The sequence below is a fragment of the Pleurodeles waltl genome, chromosome 6 (assembly GCF_031143425.1).
Source record: "Pleurodeles waltl isolate 20211129_DDA chromosome 6, aPleWal1.hap1.20221129, whole genome shotgun sequence".
NCBI lineage: Eukaryota > Metazoa > Chordata > Amphibia > Caudata > Salamandridae > Pleurodeles > Pleurodeles waltl.
The window spans coordinates 427,334,895-427,353,055 of NC_090445.1; the positions used below are offsets into that span (position 1 = coordinate 427,334,895).

Below are 18,161 nucleotides of genomic sequence, written 5' to 3' on the forward strand. Positions count from 1 at the left end.
GCTATTGACCTCCTGAGATCCATCTCTGTAGGGCAGTCAACCATTGTGAATGCCATCCAGGGGTTGGCATCCCAGATGCAGCAATGTAATGCATTCCTAACGGGCATCCACGGTGGATTGGCGGCCCAACAGAGATCGTTTCAGGCTCTGGCTTCCTCTCTGATGGCAGCCATTGTCCCTGTTCCTACCGTCCCCCCTCCAACTACCACTTACCAGTCCCAGTCTCCTCAACCCCAACCCATCCCATGCACACATACAGACGAGCATGCATGCAAAACATCACACAAGAGTAGCACAGACAAACACGGGCAGCACACTTCAGGCCACAAGCACTCACACAAAAAACAGCCAGATGCACACACAACAACATCCACTGCCTCCACTGTCTCTCCCTCCTCCTCCTCCCTCACAGTCACATCCGCACTCACACCTGCATGCACTGCTACAACAGCCACCGCCACCATCACAACACCAAGCAGCACACACACCTCACTAGCCGACACCTCCAAAACATCCATCCACGTGTCCCCTGTGTCCTCTCCCACCCTGTCTGCCCCCACGCCTAAGGGCATGCACTCAGACACCCAACAGCCATCCACCTCACATCAGCACACTGCCCATGCACCTACACCCAAGTCCAGCAGACATAATTCTCCAACAACCACTCCCTCAACCTCAACTCCCCTCCCTCCTCCCTAAGAAGCTTTTCTTTGCTCAACTTGACCTCTTCCCTTCCCCTCCACCCACCCGTCCTGTCCGTAAGAGCAGGGTCACAACGACCCAGCCAAGCACTTCAGCCAAACAGTCCACAGGGACAGTGGAGGCACCTCCTAGTTGTGGAGGCAAGAAAGTAAAGTATCCCACTCCACCAGCCAAGAAGGGGAAGGATCCCACTCAACAAGCAAAGAAGTGGATGGATCCCACTCCACCAGCCAATAAGGGGAAGGATTCCACTCCGCCAGCCAAGAAGGGAAAGGATCCCACTCCACCAGCCAAGAAGGAGAAGGATCCCACTCCACCAGCCAGGAAAAGGAAGGTTCCCACTCCACCAGCCAGGAAAGGGAAGGTTCCCACTCTACCAGCCAGGAAAGGGAAGGTCTTCACTCAACCACTAATGAAAGGAGATGTTCCCACTCAACCACCAACGAATGGAAAAGTTCACACTCAACCACCAATGAATTGAAAGGTTCCCACTCAACCACCAATGAAAGGAGAGGTTCCCACTCAATGAAAGGCAGGAAGCCCTCACCTCCAGCTGAGACACAGCAGCCCTCACCTCCAGCAGAGGCTGCCAGGAGACACCTCCCCCAGCAGGTACAAAGCAACGCTCACCTCCAGCATAGGCTGCCTTGGAGACACCTTCCTCAGCAGAGGCACAGCAGCCCTCACCTCCAGCAGAGTCTGCCCAGGAGATGCCTCCCCCAGCAGAGACACAGCAGACCACACCTCCAGCAGAGTCTGCCCAGGAGACACCTCCCCCAGCAGAGACAAAGCAGCCCTCACCTCCAGCAGAGGGCATGTATGCCACCCTCCAGGGACTGTTGTACAAGGACCCCCTCCAGACCCAGTGGGCAAGTTCCCCACCTTAGAGACTGTGACCTTGCACTCCCCAGCAAAGAGAAATGGGCATGGAGCCCCCTCCAGATCCAGTGGCCAAGTTCCCCACCTCTGAGACTGTGACGTTGCACTCTCCAGCAAAGAGAAATGGGCATGGAGCCCCCTCCAGAACCAGTGGACACGTTCCCCACCTCAGAGACTGTGACGTTGCACTCCCCAGCAAAGAGAAATAGGCATGGAGCCCCCTTCAGAAGCAGTGGGCAAGTTCCCCACCTTAGAGACTGTGACCTTGCACTGCCCAGCAAAGAGAAATGTGCATGGAGCCCCCTCCAGAACCAGTGGCCAAGTTCCCCACCTCAGAAACTGTGACCTTGCACTCCCCAGCAAAAAGAAATGGGCATGGAGCCCCCTTCAGAAGCAGTGGGCAAATTCCCCACCTCAGAGACTGTGACCTTGCACTCCCCAGCAAAGAGAAATGGGCATGGAGCCCCCTCCAGAACCAGTGGGCAAGTTCCCCACTTTAGCCGAGGTGCCACCCCCAGCCCCATCTCCCCCCTGAGGTGCCTGTCCACTTCCAACATGTTGACCCTGCACAGTTTAGAGCGGACATTGTCAGGATCAAGTTGGGGCTTGGACTGTGCCCTGTGGGGTTTTTATACTTTGGACTGGCTATTGGCCCTTTCTGGACAATTGTTCATATATATTTATTATCACTTTGTGACATATGGTGGCTGTTGGCATACAATACCAATTCTGCATTACTGTTGTCCTTGCATTATTATGATGTGTGTCCTGTGACATTGTTTTTCGTCTGCAGCTGGTTGTGTGTATGGTGTGTGTGTGAATGGTGTGTGCTGTGCGTGTGTGTCACTACTTTTCCTCTCTCCCTCCCTTGTGTGCTAGGCGGCTGTACTCACCGTTGTCGTCTTCATCGGTGTTGGTGTTCTAGGTGGAGCATGGCGTAGAAGAGCATCGGGAAGACTTGAAGTTCCAATTCCATGCCGGTGTTGATCTTCTCTGTGTCTCTGTTGGTGAGTCTTTGGTCTTCTGTGTTCTGTTTCCGCCAGCCTTTTGATGGCGTTGGTACTGCCCCGGAAATTGTGGTGGTTTGGTGTGTCATAATATGGAGGGTGGTACCTTGTCTTCCGCCTGGCAGTTGATGGCTACCGCCGTGGTGAGTGGTGTTAACGCCCTGGCGGATGGTGTGGTACATTGGCTGTCTATGGGAGGTATCACTGCCATGGTCAATTTGACGGGAATTACCGCCAGCCTGTTGGCGGTATTATTGCCACTTTAACACTCACCGCCAATGTCCAAATGACCACCAATATGAGTGCCATGAGGGTCACTTGGCACCAACGAGATCCTTTGTCTGGGTTAATTCTACTAGGAGTGTTGCTGGGGCTCCTGCCAGGCTCATTCTGAACGGCCCTAGTGTGCATGGACCAGCACATCACAAACATGGGGGTCCCTAAACCAGTCTCCTCTCTATTGTTCAGGGCTGGCTGACCCTACGCATGTCATAACCAAGCCTTGAAATGGATCGTCCGCCTGCTTTGGGCCTTTAAGGGAAAATCCATTACTGGCCTGAGCTCTCATTCACTCTCTCAGAAGCTCAGCTGAAGAAGGAGAGGTTGGACCCTTGCTCTTTCCTTGGCAAAGCTAAACAAAGCTCAGCCCTGGAATGATCTGTCAATGGACTTTTTGAGTTGGCCAGGTGGATCATAGATTGCAGGGCTGCTGCCCTGATAATGTAGGGCTGAATGTAATCGCTCCGCTTCGTACCTAACATACTAAGCCTTGAGTTGACATCCTCAACAGAGACACAATGCACTTACACTATATCAGTTTGACTAAAGATCCAGTATTGCCTCAGTAGCCGCTCCTACACTTCCACGCTTCAGCAGATGCTCGGCATGGGCAGGGACTTATGCACGAATAAAGTCATTAGGTGCGACATTAGTTCAGGACAGCCTCTGCCTAGGCCTCTCTATAAATATAGGTGGCAGGATTCAGGGCTGTGCAAATATTTAACATGAAATATGTAGAAAGGGTACCACAATGATTACCAAAACTGACACGTCTTTTTAGAGTTGTATGTTACTACATTAATCAACAACTGTAACATCACTAATACACCATCGGATCTTGAGGCTAAGTATTATATACATCATATACATTTGACCACTATCTCGAACTCTCATACATGACTTTTTGTTGATCGTAGATTAGCCCATTCTTAGCCATACACTAACCCTAACCTTAGTTAGTGTGTTTATAGTTCTGATAGCTGGAAAGGGAAATTAGCGTGGCCTTTTATTCCTCTGTTATGTTTTTAGGGCTCATCCGGCTCCGTGCCGCATAAGTCCTCCTTCACCTGAAGTGAAGTCGCTGCATCACATACTCTATTTGCTTGAGTCCATATTAGGCCCAGTGACTTCACTCCTGGTCCAACTCATGCAGCGTCGGGATTGTACCTCAACCGAAAGCGCTTAGGATCTCTTTAGGGGTTATGAAGCGCTACACAAATTCATCAGCAAAACAATGTCAACTCCTATGAAGTATGAAGTATTGCTGATCGATCTATTTCTCTGGATTGTATACAGCACACGTCACATTTGCAAATTGTTTCTAAATATAACTTGTGAGCGGCATGATGGAGCAAGGGCATGCGTTATTTTTTGGAGATCAAGGCCCATATTTATACTTTTTTAGCGCCGCATTTGCGCCGCGTTTTGACGCACAAACGGCACAAACTTACAAAATACAATTGTATTTTGCAAGTTTGCGCCGCTTTTGCGTCAAAAAATGACACAAATGCGGTGCTAAAAAAGTATAAATATGGTCTCTGGCTAATAGCTCTGATTCACGCGTCGACTTTTTCTCTCCGCATCCTTCTTAGAGTTTAGCGCTTCATTTGGGACGACTCTGACCAACTGGGTAACCGTCGGTTGGGACCCACAGATGTGCCAATCCGTTAACCCACAGATGATTGCCAAAGACTTGTACAGCGATATAAAGCAGGGGTCCAGGAGAGCGCTCCAGAAGTCCGGCTAAACCTCAAGGAACCATGAAACTTCTGCTCCTGTGCGCTGTCCTCGCGGTGCTTCCGGTTACGCCGTCAGCCGGCCCGGTGCCATCTCGCGCCAGAATGGTGAGTGGGTATTACTTGAATGGATGCTAATAGTTTGTGTTTAAGTATATGTAGCGCTTCATGTTATACTTTCGCCGTTTCTAAGCGCTCTAATTAACTTACGTTGACACGAACCGATCTGCCGCACTCGTATGATTTTAGGGGTCTCATGTAAGTATGCCTGAATTTCTCCTTTTTATAGCTTCAGATCGCTTCAAAAGTAAATACAAAATCAATGTCAGAATTCCATAGTCACATCACACGTACAAAAAGAGGGCAGTGGGCGGATGGTGTATGTCAGGCAGTGTCTGCTAGCAGAGGTGGACGAACCACTGAAAGCTCGAGCCAGGGGACTGGCTGTGGCTCAGCTCTAGGTCCCCTTAGATCCTCGAACCTGAAACGGGCCTTCAAGTGGCTTCTACAACCTGCTTTCATGTGGCTTCTCACCTCACACCCTAAGAATTAAAGCCAAAGCATTAACCTCTGATGCGAAACAGGAGAGGGAAAGACATATCTAGTGGCTGTATTGCAAACTGTGTTACCAGACAATCTGAGAATTAATATAGGCTCCCTGCTTAACCAAATTGTGTGATCCTAAGCAAATATTTTATTTCACCCAACCTTATTTTTAAGCAAGTTGAAGTAAGTTCAGGATGAGTGCTGCACCAAAGGCCTCTTGTGTTTGCTTTAGCAGATTATAAAGTTCACCCTATCTTTAATTAAAACCTATGCCAAAAGTAGAGTACATATGACAAATGACTTTCCTCTTAGTTCAGCATTGCCTTTGTCCTGTGGGCAAGGGAGGTGGGTTGAAATGTTGCTCAGTTCAGGTTTAAAAATTATCACTTTAAAAAAAGTCTCAACGTAGTGATAAAATCTGATGTGCTAGGGTGAAACGCTTCTGCATGTTAAGATTCATAAAAATTCAAAAGAGTGTATTTCTTTATCATATTCTTACATAATATTTAGAGGGGGTGCACCACTAAAAGCTTGAGCCAGATGCCTGGCTGTGGTTCACTTCGAAATCCACTTCAAACCTCGAGCCCAAAACAAACTAAGGTTTTACTACAGGAAATGTGTCTGCAGCTGCCAGACTTGTTATACGGGAACCCAGGTTCGAATCATGGCTGTGGTCAGCATCCTCTAAAGCCTAGCAAGTATACAATGTGCTAAAATAAAAATAAAAATGAGTAAGATAACCTGTGTCTGTTGTGATGCGCTTATGACCTTCTGCAAGGTTCCCGCTATGAAGAACTGCCAAAAATAAAATGTGTTTTCTGTCTGTCACCCGAGCTCCAATCTCATCCTCCAAGCTTTAATGACAAAACATTAGCCTTTAATGTTAGAAAGAGAACTACCGATCTAGTGACTGAATTGCACAGTGTGAAACAGAAATTTGGGGTCAACTCCAGCTTCCCTCTTTGACCAAATTGTGTGATCCTAGGCAGATGCTTTGTTTCACTGAGCTTCCTTTTTGTTCATCAGCACATATGAGAGCACCTCGTGGTCTGTACAAGAATCTGTTGTGTTTGATTTAATTGCCTATGATGTAGCTTCTTATAAAATAAGACTCTGTGCCACATATAGGATACGCATGACAGGACTGCTTCTCAGTTCATGTTTAAAAACTTTCACTTTTAACAAATAATGTCTTCTTGCAGAGACCTAATTTGCTGTGATAAGGTGAAAGGCTTCCATGTGTGAAAGAAATACACTTTTTCGAATGTTGAAGACACAATACAATGTTTTAGCTCGATGTTTGTTTCGAGGTTTATTTGCATGACAAATATTTTCAAGACTGGCTTGTGCGCTAGCTCTTAGAGCCAGCAACCCTTTGCTTGGCTCTGACTCTCCATATTCATCTATTGGCTTGCCTATCTCTCTGTTTGTTCCATGACGATCTACATGCCAAATGCTTTAATTGTTCAGCTCGTGCACCAGCTTTTAGAGTCAAGCCACATTCTAGGCTTGGGTCTGTTTCGACTCACTGTTAATTTGTTGGCTTGCACAACTTTGGCTGCTAGATCACTCCTCTATTGTAGGATTGTGGAGGCCATCCACAATCTGAATATCAAGCCAGGAAACGATGTTGTGTGATACATCTTCAAAAGAGATTGACACCCATGCACCTGACACGTGCTTAGGCCCTTATATGGCCTTAAGCATGGCTGAGCTGGGCTAGGGGTGCCTAGATTTAGAGGGATGCTCGTGGAGCTTACCCCAGAAACAGATTTTTCTTAATTGTTTTTTTTAAATTCAAAGTCTTTAAGTCCTTGTTCTTTTTCAAGTTGCAGCCTACCACAACAGCACAGCTGTCTGGTTAGCTAAAGTCATCTTGAGGACTTTCAGAAAGTTGACTTAGGAATGTATTCCACAAACTGATTATCATTGGCTTTGTGGTTTGTAATTCACATTTCTGGCTTTCTATTTCCTGGCTTTACTCTCTTTAGGCTCTCCGGGTTCAGTTCGTCCCTCCTGTGGTGTAAACCACGTTTACTGTATTCTTCCATGAACTCACTTTCTGTAAACAGGCCTTTAACTCTTGTTCTCATCTTGTCACATTTGCTGTATTCAAAGACCGAGGACAAATGTCAGGCTCTGCCTTCTGAGGGCTGATTGGTTACTTTTCTTTCTCTGACTTCAAAGTGAGATGATATATGTGATAATCTTGCTGGATACTGGAGGTAGAAAATAGTTTTTTTCTAGCACATAACATTTAAATGAACTGTGTAAGTATTTCAGAATATATCAGACTTAGGAACACAAATAAAGCACACTTTTTGTTATTTCTGAAGTGTGTTGGAAACAAATACTTTAATATGATCAAAACAAATCATTACATTAGGTGATGCAATTTCCAAACATTTTCGTTTTTGCACTGTATAGTTTTATAAGTAAAACTGTATGTCTGTGCAAATGTAATGGTCATTTCAATTGAAAGTATGTTTTCTGTAATGGCAGTGTGCTACCATACCATTCATACTCCACTCCACGACACTCCACTCTACTCTCCACCACTCCACACCACTGCACTCTACTGTGCACCACTCCACTTTACACCACGCAACTGCACTCTGCGCCACTTCACTGTACGCCACTGCACTCTATGCCGCTTCACCCCATGACTCTCTACCTTGTACCACTCTACTCTGTGCCAATGCACTCTTCGCCACTCTCACCTACATCACTGCACTCTTCGACACTCCATTCTACACCACTCCAGTCTAGACCACACCAATCTGCTCTGCACCACTCCACTTCACGCCACTGCACTCTATGCCAATGCCACTCTGCAACACTGCACTCTATGCCACTGCACTCTATGCCAATGCACTTCACTCTGTAATATTCAACTCTATGCCTCTGCACTCTACACCAATCCACTGTACGAAATCCTAATCTACTTTGCATCACTGCACTCTATGCCACTGAACTCTACACCACTTAATGTGATTACACTCTATGCATCTCTACGCAACTGCACTCTACCCTGCACCTCTCCACTCCATGTCACTTCACTCTACCCTGAAACAATCTACTCTATGCAACTGCACTCTATGCCACTCTACTGCATCCTGTGCCACTCCACTTTATGCCACTGCACTTTACACCACTCCACTCTTAACCACTGCACTCTATGCCAATGCACTTTACACAACTGCACTCTGTCACTGCACTCTATGCCAGTGCACTCCCCTCTGCATCACTGTACTCTACACCACTGCTCTCTAAGCACCTATACACCACTGTACTCTGACACTCTACTCTGCAACATTGTACTCTCTGCCAATGAACTCTATGCCACTTTACTCTGCACTACTCCACTCTACTCCATGCCACTGCACTCTATGGCACCATACTCTACTCTGCACCACTCCATGCTGCTCTATTCTGCACCACTGTACACCTCTGCATCCTATGCCACTTGACTCTACTCTGCATTTTACATCACTGTACTCTATGCTATTTGACTCTGCTCTGTGCCACCATCCTCTGCATCATTCAAATCTACGCCACTCTACTCTGCACCACTCTATGCTACTGCACTCTATGCCACTGCACTCTGCACCACTATACTCTGTGCCACTCTACTTTGCGGCACTCTGATCTATGCCACTCCAGTCTGCACCACTGCACTCAGCTTTACACCACTCTAATCTCCACCACTGCATTCTATGACTGCATTGTATGCTGCTGAATTCAATACCACAGCACTCTACACCACTATACTCTGCAACACTCTATGCCACTGCACTCTACACCAGTACACACTACTATATGCCACTCCAGTGTATGCCACTCTCCCCAACTCTACTCTGTGCCTCTCCAATAAGCAACACTCTCAGCCACTCCACTCAACAACACTCTATTCCACTCTTCACCATTCCATTCTACAACACTCCACGCAACTCTCCTCTATGCCTCTAACTTTTAGCCATGCTGAACAGCAGCCCCACTGGTGTACAACATGGCTAAAACTCATTGGCAAAGCCAATAGCTCTTGCATGGGCTTGCATAGGCTCTTGCTTTTTTCTTGGTCCTCTTCCTGGTTCCCTTATCTTCTTCAGTCTTTAAACTCTCTCTCCTTGCCACTTACCTCCATTTTCACACAGACGGAAAGGAGCTGAAGTACAACATGGATAATTAAGGCGAGGGGGTAGGAGTGGGTCACTGCTGGGAGGTAAACAGCCAGGCCTGATCTGTGAACATAAAGAGACCCCCCTTGATATTACCAATTGTAGAAAGAGGTGATTGGAGATAATTAATGTTAAGCCATACGGGGTGGCGGGGGGATGGACAATACTGTGCTTGTTATGTAGGAGCTAAAGACTAATGACTGAGTCTGATTATTCAGCCAGCAGTCTGGCACAAATGTGTGCAAGGTTAAGGATGCTGTGAATTTTGGTGACTGGATTAGGCCTTGCTGCTGATGAGACATACCCGAACTGGCGTTTGCCTTTAGACAGGTTGAGCCACAGGCTCTGAAGTGTCAGAATGAGTCTATACTGTCATTGGAATTGCCCAGGAATCCTGGGGGTTATCACTACCTTCATGATAGTTGATAGGCCACCAATACTCTCAAAACTTCATTCTTCAAATCCTCAGGTGCAGATAAGGCTCTGAAGTTGAGGCACATCTATAGATGCAGGCCAATGTGAGTAGTAAGCATTGTGGTGTGGTGAGAGTGTAGATGTAGCTGGAGCTTAAAATACCCTGCATTCAGATCAAGGTTTGGCAAGATGTAATAATGTAAAACCATGGGTAAAGTGGGTAAAGCAGGCAATTGCCCTGGCCCCCACCTCCCAAGGGCCTCGCTGTCCATTTCACCTCTGTCTACTAAGTCTATTTCACTGTGTCAACCATTCTCCCTCTTGCTGGCTGCAACTCTTAGTTTGTCTCTGTCTACCCAGTGTCATTTTAGGATTTTTGTCGTCTAGGGCAACATGTATTTCAATAATTTTCGTGTGACCCAGTTACTATAATTCAGCACAGTTTGTGATTACGCTGGTTTAAATTAGCGGAAAAGTGTAATAAATTTCAATGTTCAATGTTCAATGTTGTTCTCGAACCGGGGCCCCAACATATGTCTTACCAGGGGCCCCAAAAATCCTTAAGATTACAATGGCCACTGTGGCTACAAAGTAGATATTGACCAGTAAGCAGAGATGGACTGCTACATGTGTATGTGTTTGTGTTGTAAGTGGTGAGCTGTGGGTGTCTGGAGTGTGGCAAAGATGGCAAGGGCAACAATGTTTACTGAATCCCCTGTGTCTGGGAGCCGAAACAGTGGCCTTGTTGATGGCATTGGGTTTCAGGCATTGGGAGTAGATACATTTTAGGCATTGGGAGTAGGTACATTTTGGGGCTTGTTCACAGACTCATTCTTGTTGCACGTTTAGTAGTACTACTAAAGTACTGCAAAATACTGTTCACAATCCCACAAGTGTAAATCTCCACCTCAAACTCTCCTTTCTTTTTTATGGAGAGGTCCACAGGCATGTCAGTCTACTACTAAGTAGTAAATGTGGGAGGGACAAGGAAAGTGGTTGATAAATGGGGTGGCTTTATTACAAAATAAGTGGGATTTAGGGATGAGTAAGAACAAGTTAAGGGAGGGGTGAGGAGGGATTTGGGAGGGATGAGCACCTATGTAAAAAAGAGATAACACATTAGTTTTTTAAAACTGATCTTCTAAAGTTATTACCGACAAAAGGACCTAAAATAGTAGTAAATGTACTCTAGTTCAGAGCTGGAGTAAGACCATACCTCACATGGCCAGTCACTGGTACCTCAACCCCCTCCAGTAGAAATCAATGAAGGTAAATGCCAGTGTTGTGTGGATGGGAACATATTGGATTTGGTGCTACCACTGAAAAACACTTTTGTTGCTAAGCTTGTATGACAAAGGGGGGTCGAAGAAATAGTATACAGATATGCTTATAAATGGATTGGGCAGTTTACCATATTGGGGGAGGTTGCAATGCTACTGTACTTGGAAGGGTTATTTTCCTATGTTCTCATGGTTTACCATTAGTTGATTAATCATCTTGGAATTTGTATCCTTTTCCAGGTCTGTAAGGCAAGATGAGATATTTCCCCTGTTCTTTATGCTCCTGTGTTTATTAGATTGCGTATACTCGGATCAAAGCTACAGACTTATAAAGTATGAAACTTACTACTGTTGCAGTGTAAAAACTCAATACAAATTCCATAAAAAAAGACAAAGACTTAAAGAATGGCTCTTTGGAAACAATGTTGAATGAAATTACATTATTTTAACTATTTAAAAATATATACAAATGTCATTTAAAATTCTAAAATGTCCTAAAGTAAAACATATTATTAAAAAATATATATATATTCATAACTGTTTCTTAATTTAAACATGAACATATTATTATTGTTTAGTTTTAATTCTTTTAATTCATTCTGTACATCATATTTACCAATAATGAATACAAAATACAAAAATATATTTTTTACTATAGGTGGAGAATTTTAAAATTTAAACTTAAGAAAACATCTTTCTATTTAATATATTTAAATCAATTAAATATTAAATTCGAAGGTAAATTAATAGTGCTGTAGGATTTTAAATTTTGTTCTACATTTAAAATAAAATATTTACATTAATTTACATTAATGTTTAACAAAAAATATTTGAACTATTTTTTCAAGTTAGATAATGTTTTCTACTTTCCCCTAAATTCTTCCATGAAGAGATATGGGCTACCATGGCAGAGACCTCACTATGATAAAGTATAGGGAAAATGTAATGTTAGTTCTCCACAAAAGCATCTGACTGCTAGGGTTCAGATGTGGAAGCAAGTGACTCATATCTAATTCACACTTTCAAATCCTTTGCTGAATTATTTACAAATGTCATGCAGGTGTTCCTCAATATCTCTTATTATCAGAAGCAGTGCATTCATACCACATTACTCATTGATTACCTGAATAAATGCCAAATTTTCCAACAAACATTCCCAATGGATTTAATGTAAGTGTGCAAAATTCCTCAGTGGTGGCTGAATATTTGCAGACCATTTGAACAAACGAAACAGCGTAACCTTTATGGTTCAGGTAACAGCACTGTAAGCATTTCCATGTACCTGGCAAACACAACATCTTCCTCTTCCAAGAAGTTCTTTTTCAAGCTCCTCTCTGGGCTTTGATCTGTGGTTTGGTGTCCATTTTCTCACTGTCAAGTCTTTAGCTGGCTTGTGATCTGAAACCCAGTTGGTGTATATTTGTTCCTTGCTAGCATGTAAGAACACATTGATTTCCAGAGCTTTGTCATTTGATGCTGATGTCTCCCTTATCAACTGATTAATGGTTTTAATGTTGAGGATAGTGAGTTATGGTATTTCACAGATATGGTTATATTTACCAGGCAAAGAGTTGGCGTCTTGGCAAAGGATGGCACGGCGGTTCGTGGGAGAAGAAACACCACCTGGGTAATTATTTCAATGCCAAATAAATGCCTGAGGGATAGATTACTGTCATTTTATTTTCTCGTCAAAATCACATGATCCAATGTCTCAATTTAAAATATCATTTTTTGTTGTTGTAGGATGGTACAATATGCAGAAGGAATCCGGATCTGGGGAGGAAGACCCTGAACCTTCAACTCAGATCCTGAAAGTTAATGAAGCTGCTGGTGAGTCCTGCTAATGGATGACTAGGAGTGAATGTAACAGCTGTGAGCAATGGCTAGATGTTACAGAATATATCCAAGGTGCCATTACTGCTAAGTGTAGTATATGATTTGAACTGGTATTTGCCAGTGGTCGTGACCAACACTTACTGGTCCTGACCCAGTCACACGGACTAGTTCAGGATGGTTGTTGTAATCCAAATATGATACTGCACAGTATGGTAACACAGTGAAGACAGCAGGTTGGTGGTGGGCTCTTTATGAGAAAATTAGATCACACTTCTAGTAGTAGATGGAAAAGTACAAGTTAAATAAAGCCTCGCCTGGAACAGGAGCACACACAATGCTTATTACATATCGTCATCAGCTATACCAACTGTCCTCGCCACACCATATCATGGCAAGGGGAGAGTCCAAATGATAACCCTTTTCACACAAACTTGGATGCAAAGAGGATAATTTAAGTGTTAGAAATGGGGTCTCTAGTTGGCAGTGGTTTGCACCCTGTCCAAGTAGGAACCCTCACTCTAGTCAGGGTAAGGGAGTCGCACAGCTAAGATAACCCCTCTGAAACCCATTGGTAGCTTGGCACAAGCAATTTAGCTTATCTCAGAGGCAATGTGTAAAGTAGCTGTACACATATACACACACACAGTAACACAGAGAAAACACCACAAAAGGTCTCAGACCAGTTTAGAAAAAATAGCCTTTATTTATTTGAATAAAACAAGACCACAATGACAAAAATCCAGCATACACAAGCAAAGATACACATTTTCAAATATTAAATGTAATATAGCACTTTGAATTACAATAGCTCCAACTGGGGCTATCACAATGGCTTCACGGAGTCGCTTCCAAGAGTTCAGCATCACCTGTGAGGGAGCATGGGCTGGCTATGGAGTTGCATAGACCCCGGTTACAGTACCTTGGAAAACAATGAAAAAACAAAGACTTGAACAGCATGGGAGAGGTGAGGTGTCGCTGTAGCTGGTGCGGCATCGGTTCCTTACTGCACCGGGGAGGTGAGGCATAAGTTCCTTACTGCTAGGCAGGGGAGGTGAGGTGTTGGCTCCTTACGGTTACAGAGGAGGTGGTGCGGTGTTGGCGGTGTGGCATTGGTTCCTTATGACAAGGCCGGGTCGATAATCCAGAAGGTCTCGACGCGAGGCATCAACTTCACAGTTTCATGATCACACAACAGGACCACGTGCTGCAGCAGAGTCGAGGTCAGGTGCCATGGACGTCGGTGGCATGGCACTCTGGACTCATGCTGTGGCGGGACTTCAGAGGTACTGCAGCAGCACCGAAGCCTGCGTAGTAGGTTGCAGTTGTTGCACTCAGCTTGGACTACAGCACCAGTGCAGGTAGCGATGCGAGGTTGTAGAGTGGTGCCAGTTCCATTCTGTAAGTCAATGTACTACTTTCTTCCTTGTTGTACTAGAACTCACTCCCATGGGCCCAGCAAGAGAGCCCAGGCACTGGTAGGTGAAGTCTTTGATGTCCCTGAGACTTCTTAACAGGAGGCAAGCTCAGTTAAAGCCCTTGGAGAACTTTGGAAAGCAGGATGTAGACAGCAAAGTTCAGTCCTTTCACCCCCAGGACAGAAGCAGCAAGCAGCAGGCCAGCACAACAAAGCAACAGGCAGAGTGGCAGTCCCCCCTACAGCATCCAGCTCTTCCTTCTGGCAGAATGTTCTTAGTCCAGAAATGTTCTAACTTTGTGGTGTGAGAGGCCCAGTACTTATACCCATTTCTGTCTTTGAAGTAAGCAAAGTTCAAAGAGAAGTCTTTGTAGTGCAGTGCCTTTCCCTGCCCTGGCCCCAGACACACTCCAGGGGGTTGGAGACTGCTTTGTGTGTGGACAGGCACAGCCCTATTCAGATACAAGCGTCAGCTCCTCCCACCACTTTAGCGCAAGAAGATCCATCAGCCTTGTGATTGGCCATCAGGATATGCACGACACACCTCAGCTCCGTTTGTGTGACTGTCTAGAGTGAATGCACAAACAGCCCAACTGTTATCCTGACCAACACATGTATTCAGCAGACAGGCAGAGACACAGAATGGTTATGCAAGAAAATGCCCATTTTCTAATACTGGTATTTTCAAACTTACAATTCAAAAACCAAAAGATGGACCAGTCATTTTTTGCTTTTACAACAGAATAAGCACTTTTCAGCAAAGCCTTTTTAGGCACATTCACCAAAAGATGTATTTTTAAATTGTGAGTTCAGAGACCCCAAACTCCATATCTAGATGTGCTCCCAATGGGACATTCACTTAAAAGATATTTCAAGGCAATCCCCATGTTACCCTATGGGAGAAACTGGCCATGCAATAGTGAAAACTGAATTTAGCAGTATTTCACTATCAGGACATCTAAGACACACCAGTACTTGTCCTACCTTTTACATACACTTCACCCTGCCCAGGGGGCTGCTTTGGGCCTACTTTAGGGGTGGCTTACATGTAGTAAAAGGGATGGTTTGGGCCTGGCAAGTGGGTGCACTTGTCAGGTCTAAATGGCAGTTTAAAACTGCACACACAGACACTGCAATAGGAGGCCTGAGACATGTTTTCAGGGCTACTCGTGGGTGGCAAATCAGTGCTGCAGGCCCACTAGTAGCATTTGATTTACAGAGTCTGGGCACACCAGGTGCACTACACTAGGGACCTACTAGTAAATCAAATAGGCTAATCATGGAGCAACCAATCACCAATACATTTTAGACAGCGAGCATATGCACTTTAGCACTGGATAGCAGTGGTAAAGTGCCCAGAGTCATAAAGCCAACAAAAACAGGTCAGAAACAACAGGAGTAAGAAAGCAAAATGTTTGAGGATAACCCTGCAAAAAGGGCCAGGTCCAACATTAAGCATACACATCCACAGACAGTGTAAGAGAGATACCGTGGTGGACCTGCTGGAGGATGCCCACATGCTCCACATTCCAAGAAACAAAAATCAAGTCCACAGCTGCCTGCCTGGTCCTTGTGAGGACAGGCCTCCAAGGCTTTGATGTCACATGCTGTACTAGTGATAGTGCTTGATGGTGATGTCAGTAATGTCGCTTATTCCCACAGAGACCATCTATACATACAAACTTGTTGGCCACGTGCTGTGGCATATGGGTAGCATAGCCCATCACTTCACTCCTCTGTTTTGGGTTGGCCATACAGCTGAAGTGGGATGGGATGGCTCATGTGCAAACAGAGGAACACATGTGCACACACTGTTATTTTCATCCAGGCTGCCTCCTTTCAGTCTCCAGCCTACTCAGTGGTGCCTCTTCCTGTGGTTGCCCAGTGGCTGCTGACACCAACACAAATCCACCTCACCAACAGTCAGTGTGTGCTGCGTACCCTGGATGCCTGTCAGCTGGGACCCTGCCCGCTCAGCTGTTGACTCTGAGCATGGACCACGTACCCGATGGAGTAGGGATGCAGTGGTACCTGCAACTGTTGATGTGAATGCACATACAGAGATGCTGAAATATACAGAGCAGAAATTAGTTCCAATTGCCATGCACCAGTGAGTCAGGGAACCAGACCATTAAATCTTTCTTGCTGTCCCTTTTGGACATGCTAGTATAAGCTCAAGTGCCTCAAAATGTTTTGCGGAAAAGTGCTTGTTGGGGTGTAAAAGCGAAAAAAAAAAGGACTGGTTAATGGGACTCATCCCACAGCTGTGCCTATACGGTGGGTTGACGTGGCATGGGGATCTACAAACTCCAGCATCAGAGATTACAGCTCACGACAGTCACATAGACATTGAGCCCCTTATCCAAGACTCAGTGAATCAAAGGCATACATCTGGGATAGAAGCAGGGGAGAATGAGGCTAGACCAGTGGTTCCCAAACTTTTTCGATCCCCGGCTCCTTTGACCTATTGGCCGTGTTGGCCACGGCTCCCCATTATGTTACTTTTTTTTGGCGGGTGGGAGAACGTAATCCCAGCCTGTACCTGTACCTACACTATTTACAGTTTGACTTCTTTATTCTCTCGTTCAGGTTCCTGAAAACCATTTATTGGAAACTATTTTTGTTCTTTTGTCATAGGGATATTATTAATGGTACTTTGGCGCCCTCTGCTGGTCACAATAATTAATGCAGGGGTTTTTGTTTCTAATACCACGGTGAAAAGCTACCGATTAAAAGCACCTCCGAGTGGTTTCCAGACTGTGTGCGGCGCCCCTGGCTAATTTTGACGGCGCACCAAGGAGCCGCGGCGCACAGTTTGGGAACCACTGGGCTAGACTGAGGGTCAGACAAGCCCTCATTTGAAGTGCTGTACATCGATTTGCTTAAGGAACCTGTAAAAACTAGAAGTCATCGAAGAGGTGCACGATTTCCCAGTCAACTCAATCACACTGATACAGTGACGACCTGCGGAAGTGATAACTATTTTGCATGAGAAACTGAGCTGATGCTTTGGGCTTTTGACTTTTCGGGACATAAACTGTGTTCCAGGACTACAGATCAACTATTCTTGAGCACCATTAGAATATGTGTCCCATTGGCTGGAAAGGGATGCAAACAGGAAGGCTTGCACCTAGAGCAGGGGAGCTTCTATATTATCTGGAATAAGATCTCTGGCTTGGAAAGGGGTAGATAGCTCTGCTTTTCTTTGTTTACCTCCATCTCACGTATAGTAACTCCTTTTGTGTATATAAACATTTTAATGTAAAAGTAAGCACTCGCCAAACATTCAGTTACAATGGGAACTGTGCTTTATTGTGTTCTCAGGTTTTGGTACACACCACATCCTTGAGTAAGCCTTGGACTGCTCGTTGTGGTACACACGCATCCTTGAGTAAGCCTTGGACTGCTCGGTCTCATTCGCCTGACAGTCAGCTGCTAAAGAGAAGTGCTTGGAAATTGAGTTTGAGCTCCAACAGTATGATGGCCTAAGGCCAGCAGCAGTCAAGGAGGTTACTGTACTCCAGTTGTCATGGAGCTCAGTAACCTCTCATTACCATGGTGAAACCTGAACCTGGTTTCACAATCACAAAAACAACTCGTAACACTAAGTTCACTGAAATGGCTGTGGTGCACTGCAGTTCTTGTTTGATAAAGGGACAGGCCTGAAGGAGGAAAGAGGCTAAGAACCACACTGAAGCAAGGGTTAAATCTTTAAGCACGAGAGAGAAGGGGAAAAAGGTTGATCCATTTGTAGAATAGCTTATGAGAAATGTGAAGCAAGCGAGCCAAGGGTGAAAAGATCATTAGGTGTTGCTCAGTACTCCAGCATGAGTTTTAGTGGCTAGGATGGGTCATTCGCATAGCAGATTCTAGCTGAGAAAATTTAGAAA

The 18,161-nt window shown here is 45.2% G+C and overlaps 1 protein-coding gene across 1 annotated transcript in view; it reads left to right on the forward strand.

The window, feature by feature from the left end:
• Positions 1–4,558: 4,558 nt before the first annotated feature.
• LOC138299836 (hatching enzyme 1.2-like) overlaps positions 4,559–18,161 on the forward strand; it is a 42,573-nt gene continuing 28,970 nt past the window's right edge. The window contains exons 1-3 of the mRNA XM_069238434.1: positions 4,559–4,711; positions 12,585–12,648; positions 12,765–12,851. Of these exons, the coding sequence (XP_069094535.1) occupies positions 4,628–4,711; positions 12,585–12,648; positions 12,765–12,851 (235 nt within the window). The 5' untranslated portion in view covers positions 4,559–4,627. The remainder of the gene's footprint in view (positions 4,712–12,584; positions 12,649–12,764; positions 12,852–18,161) is intronic.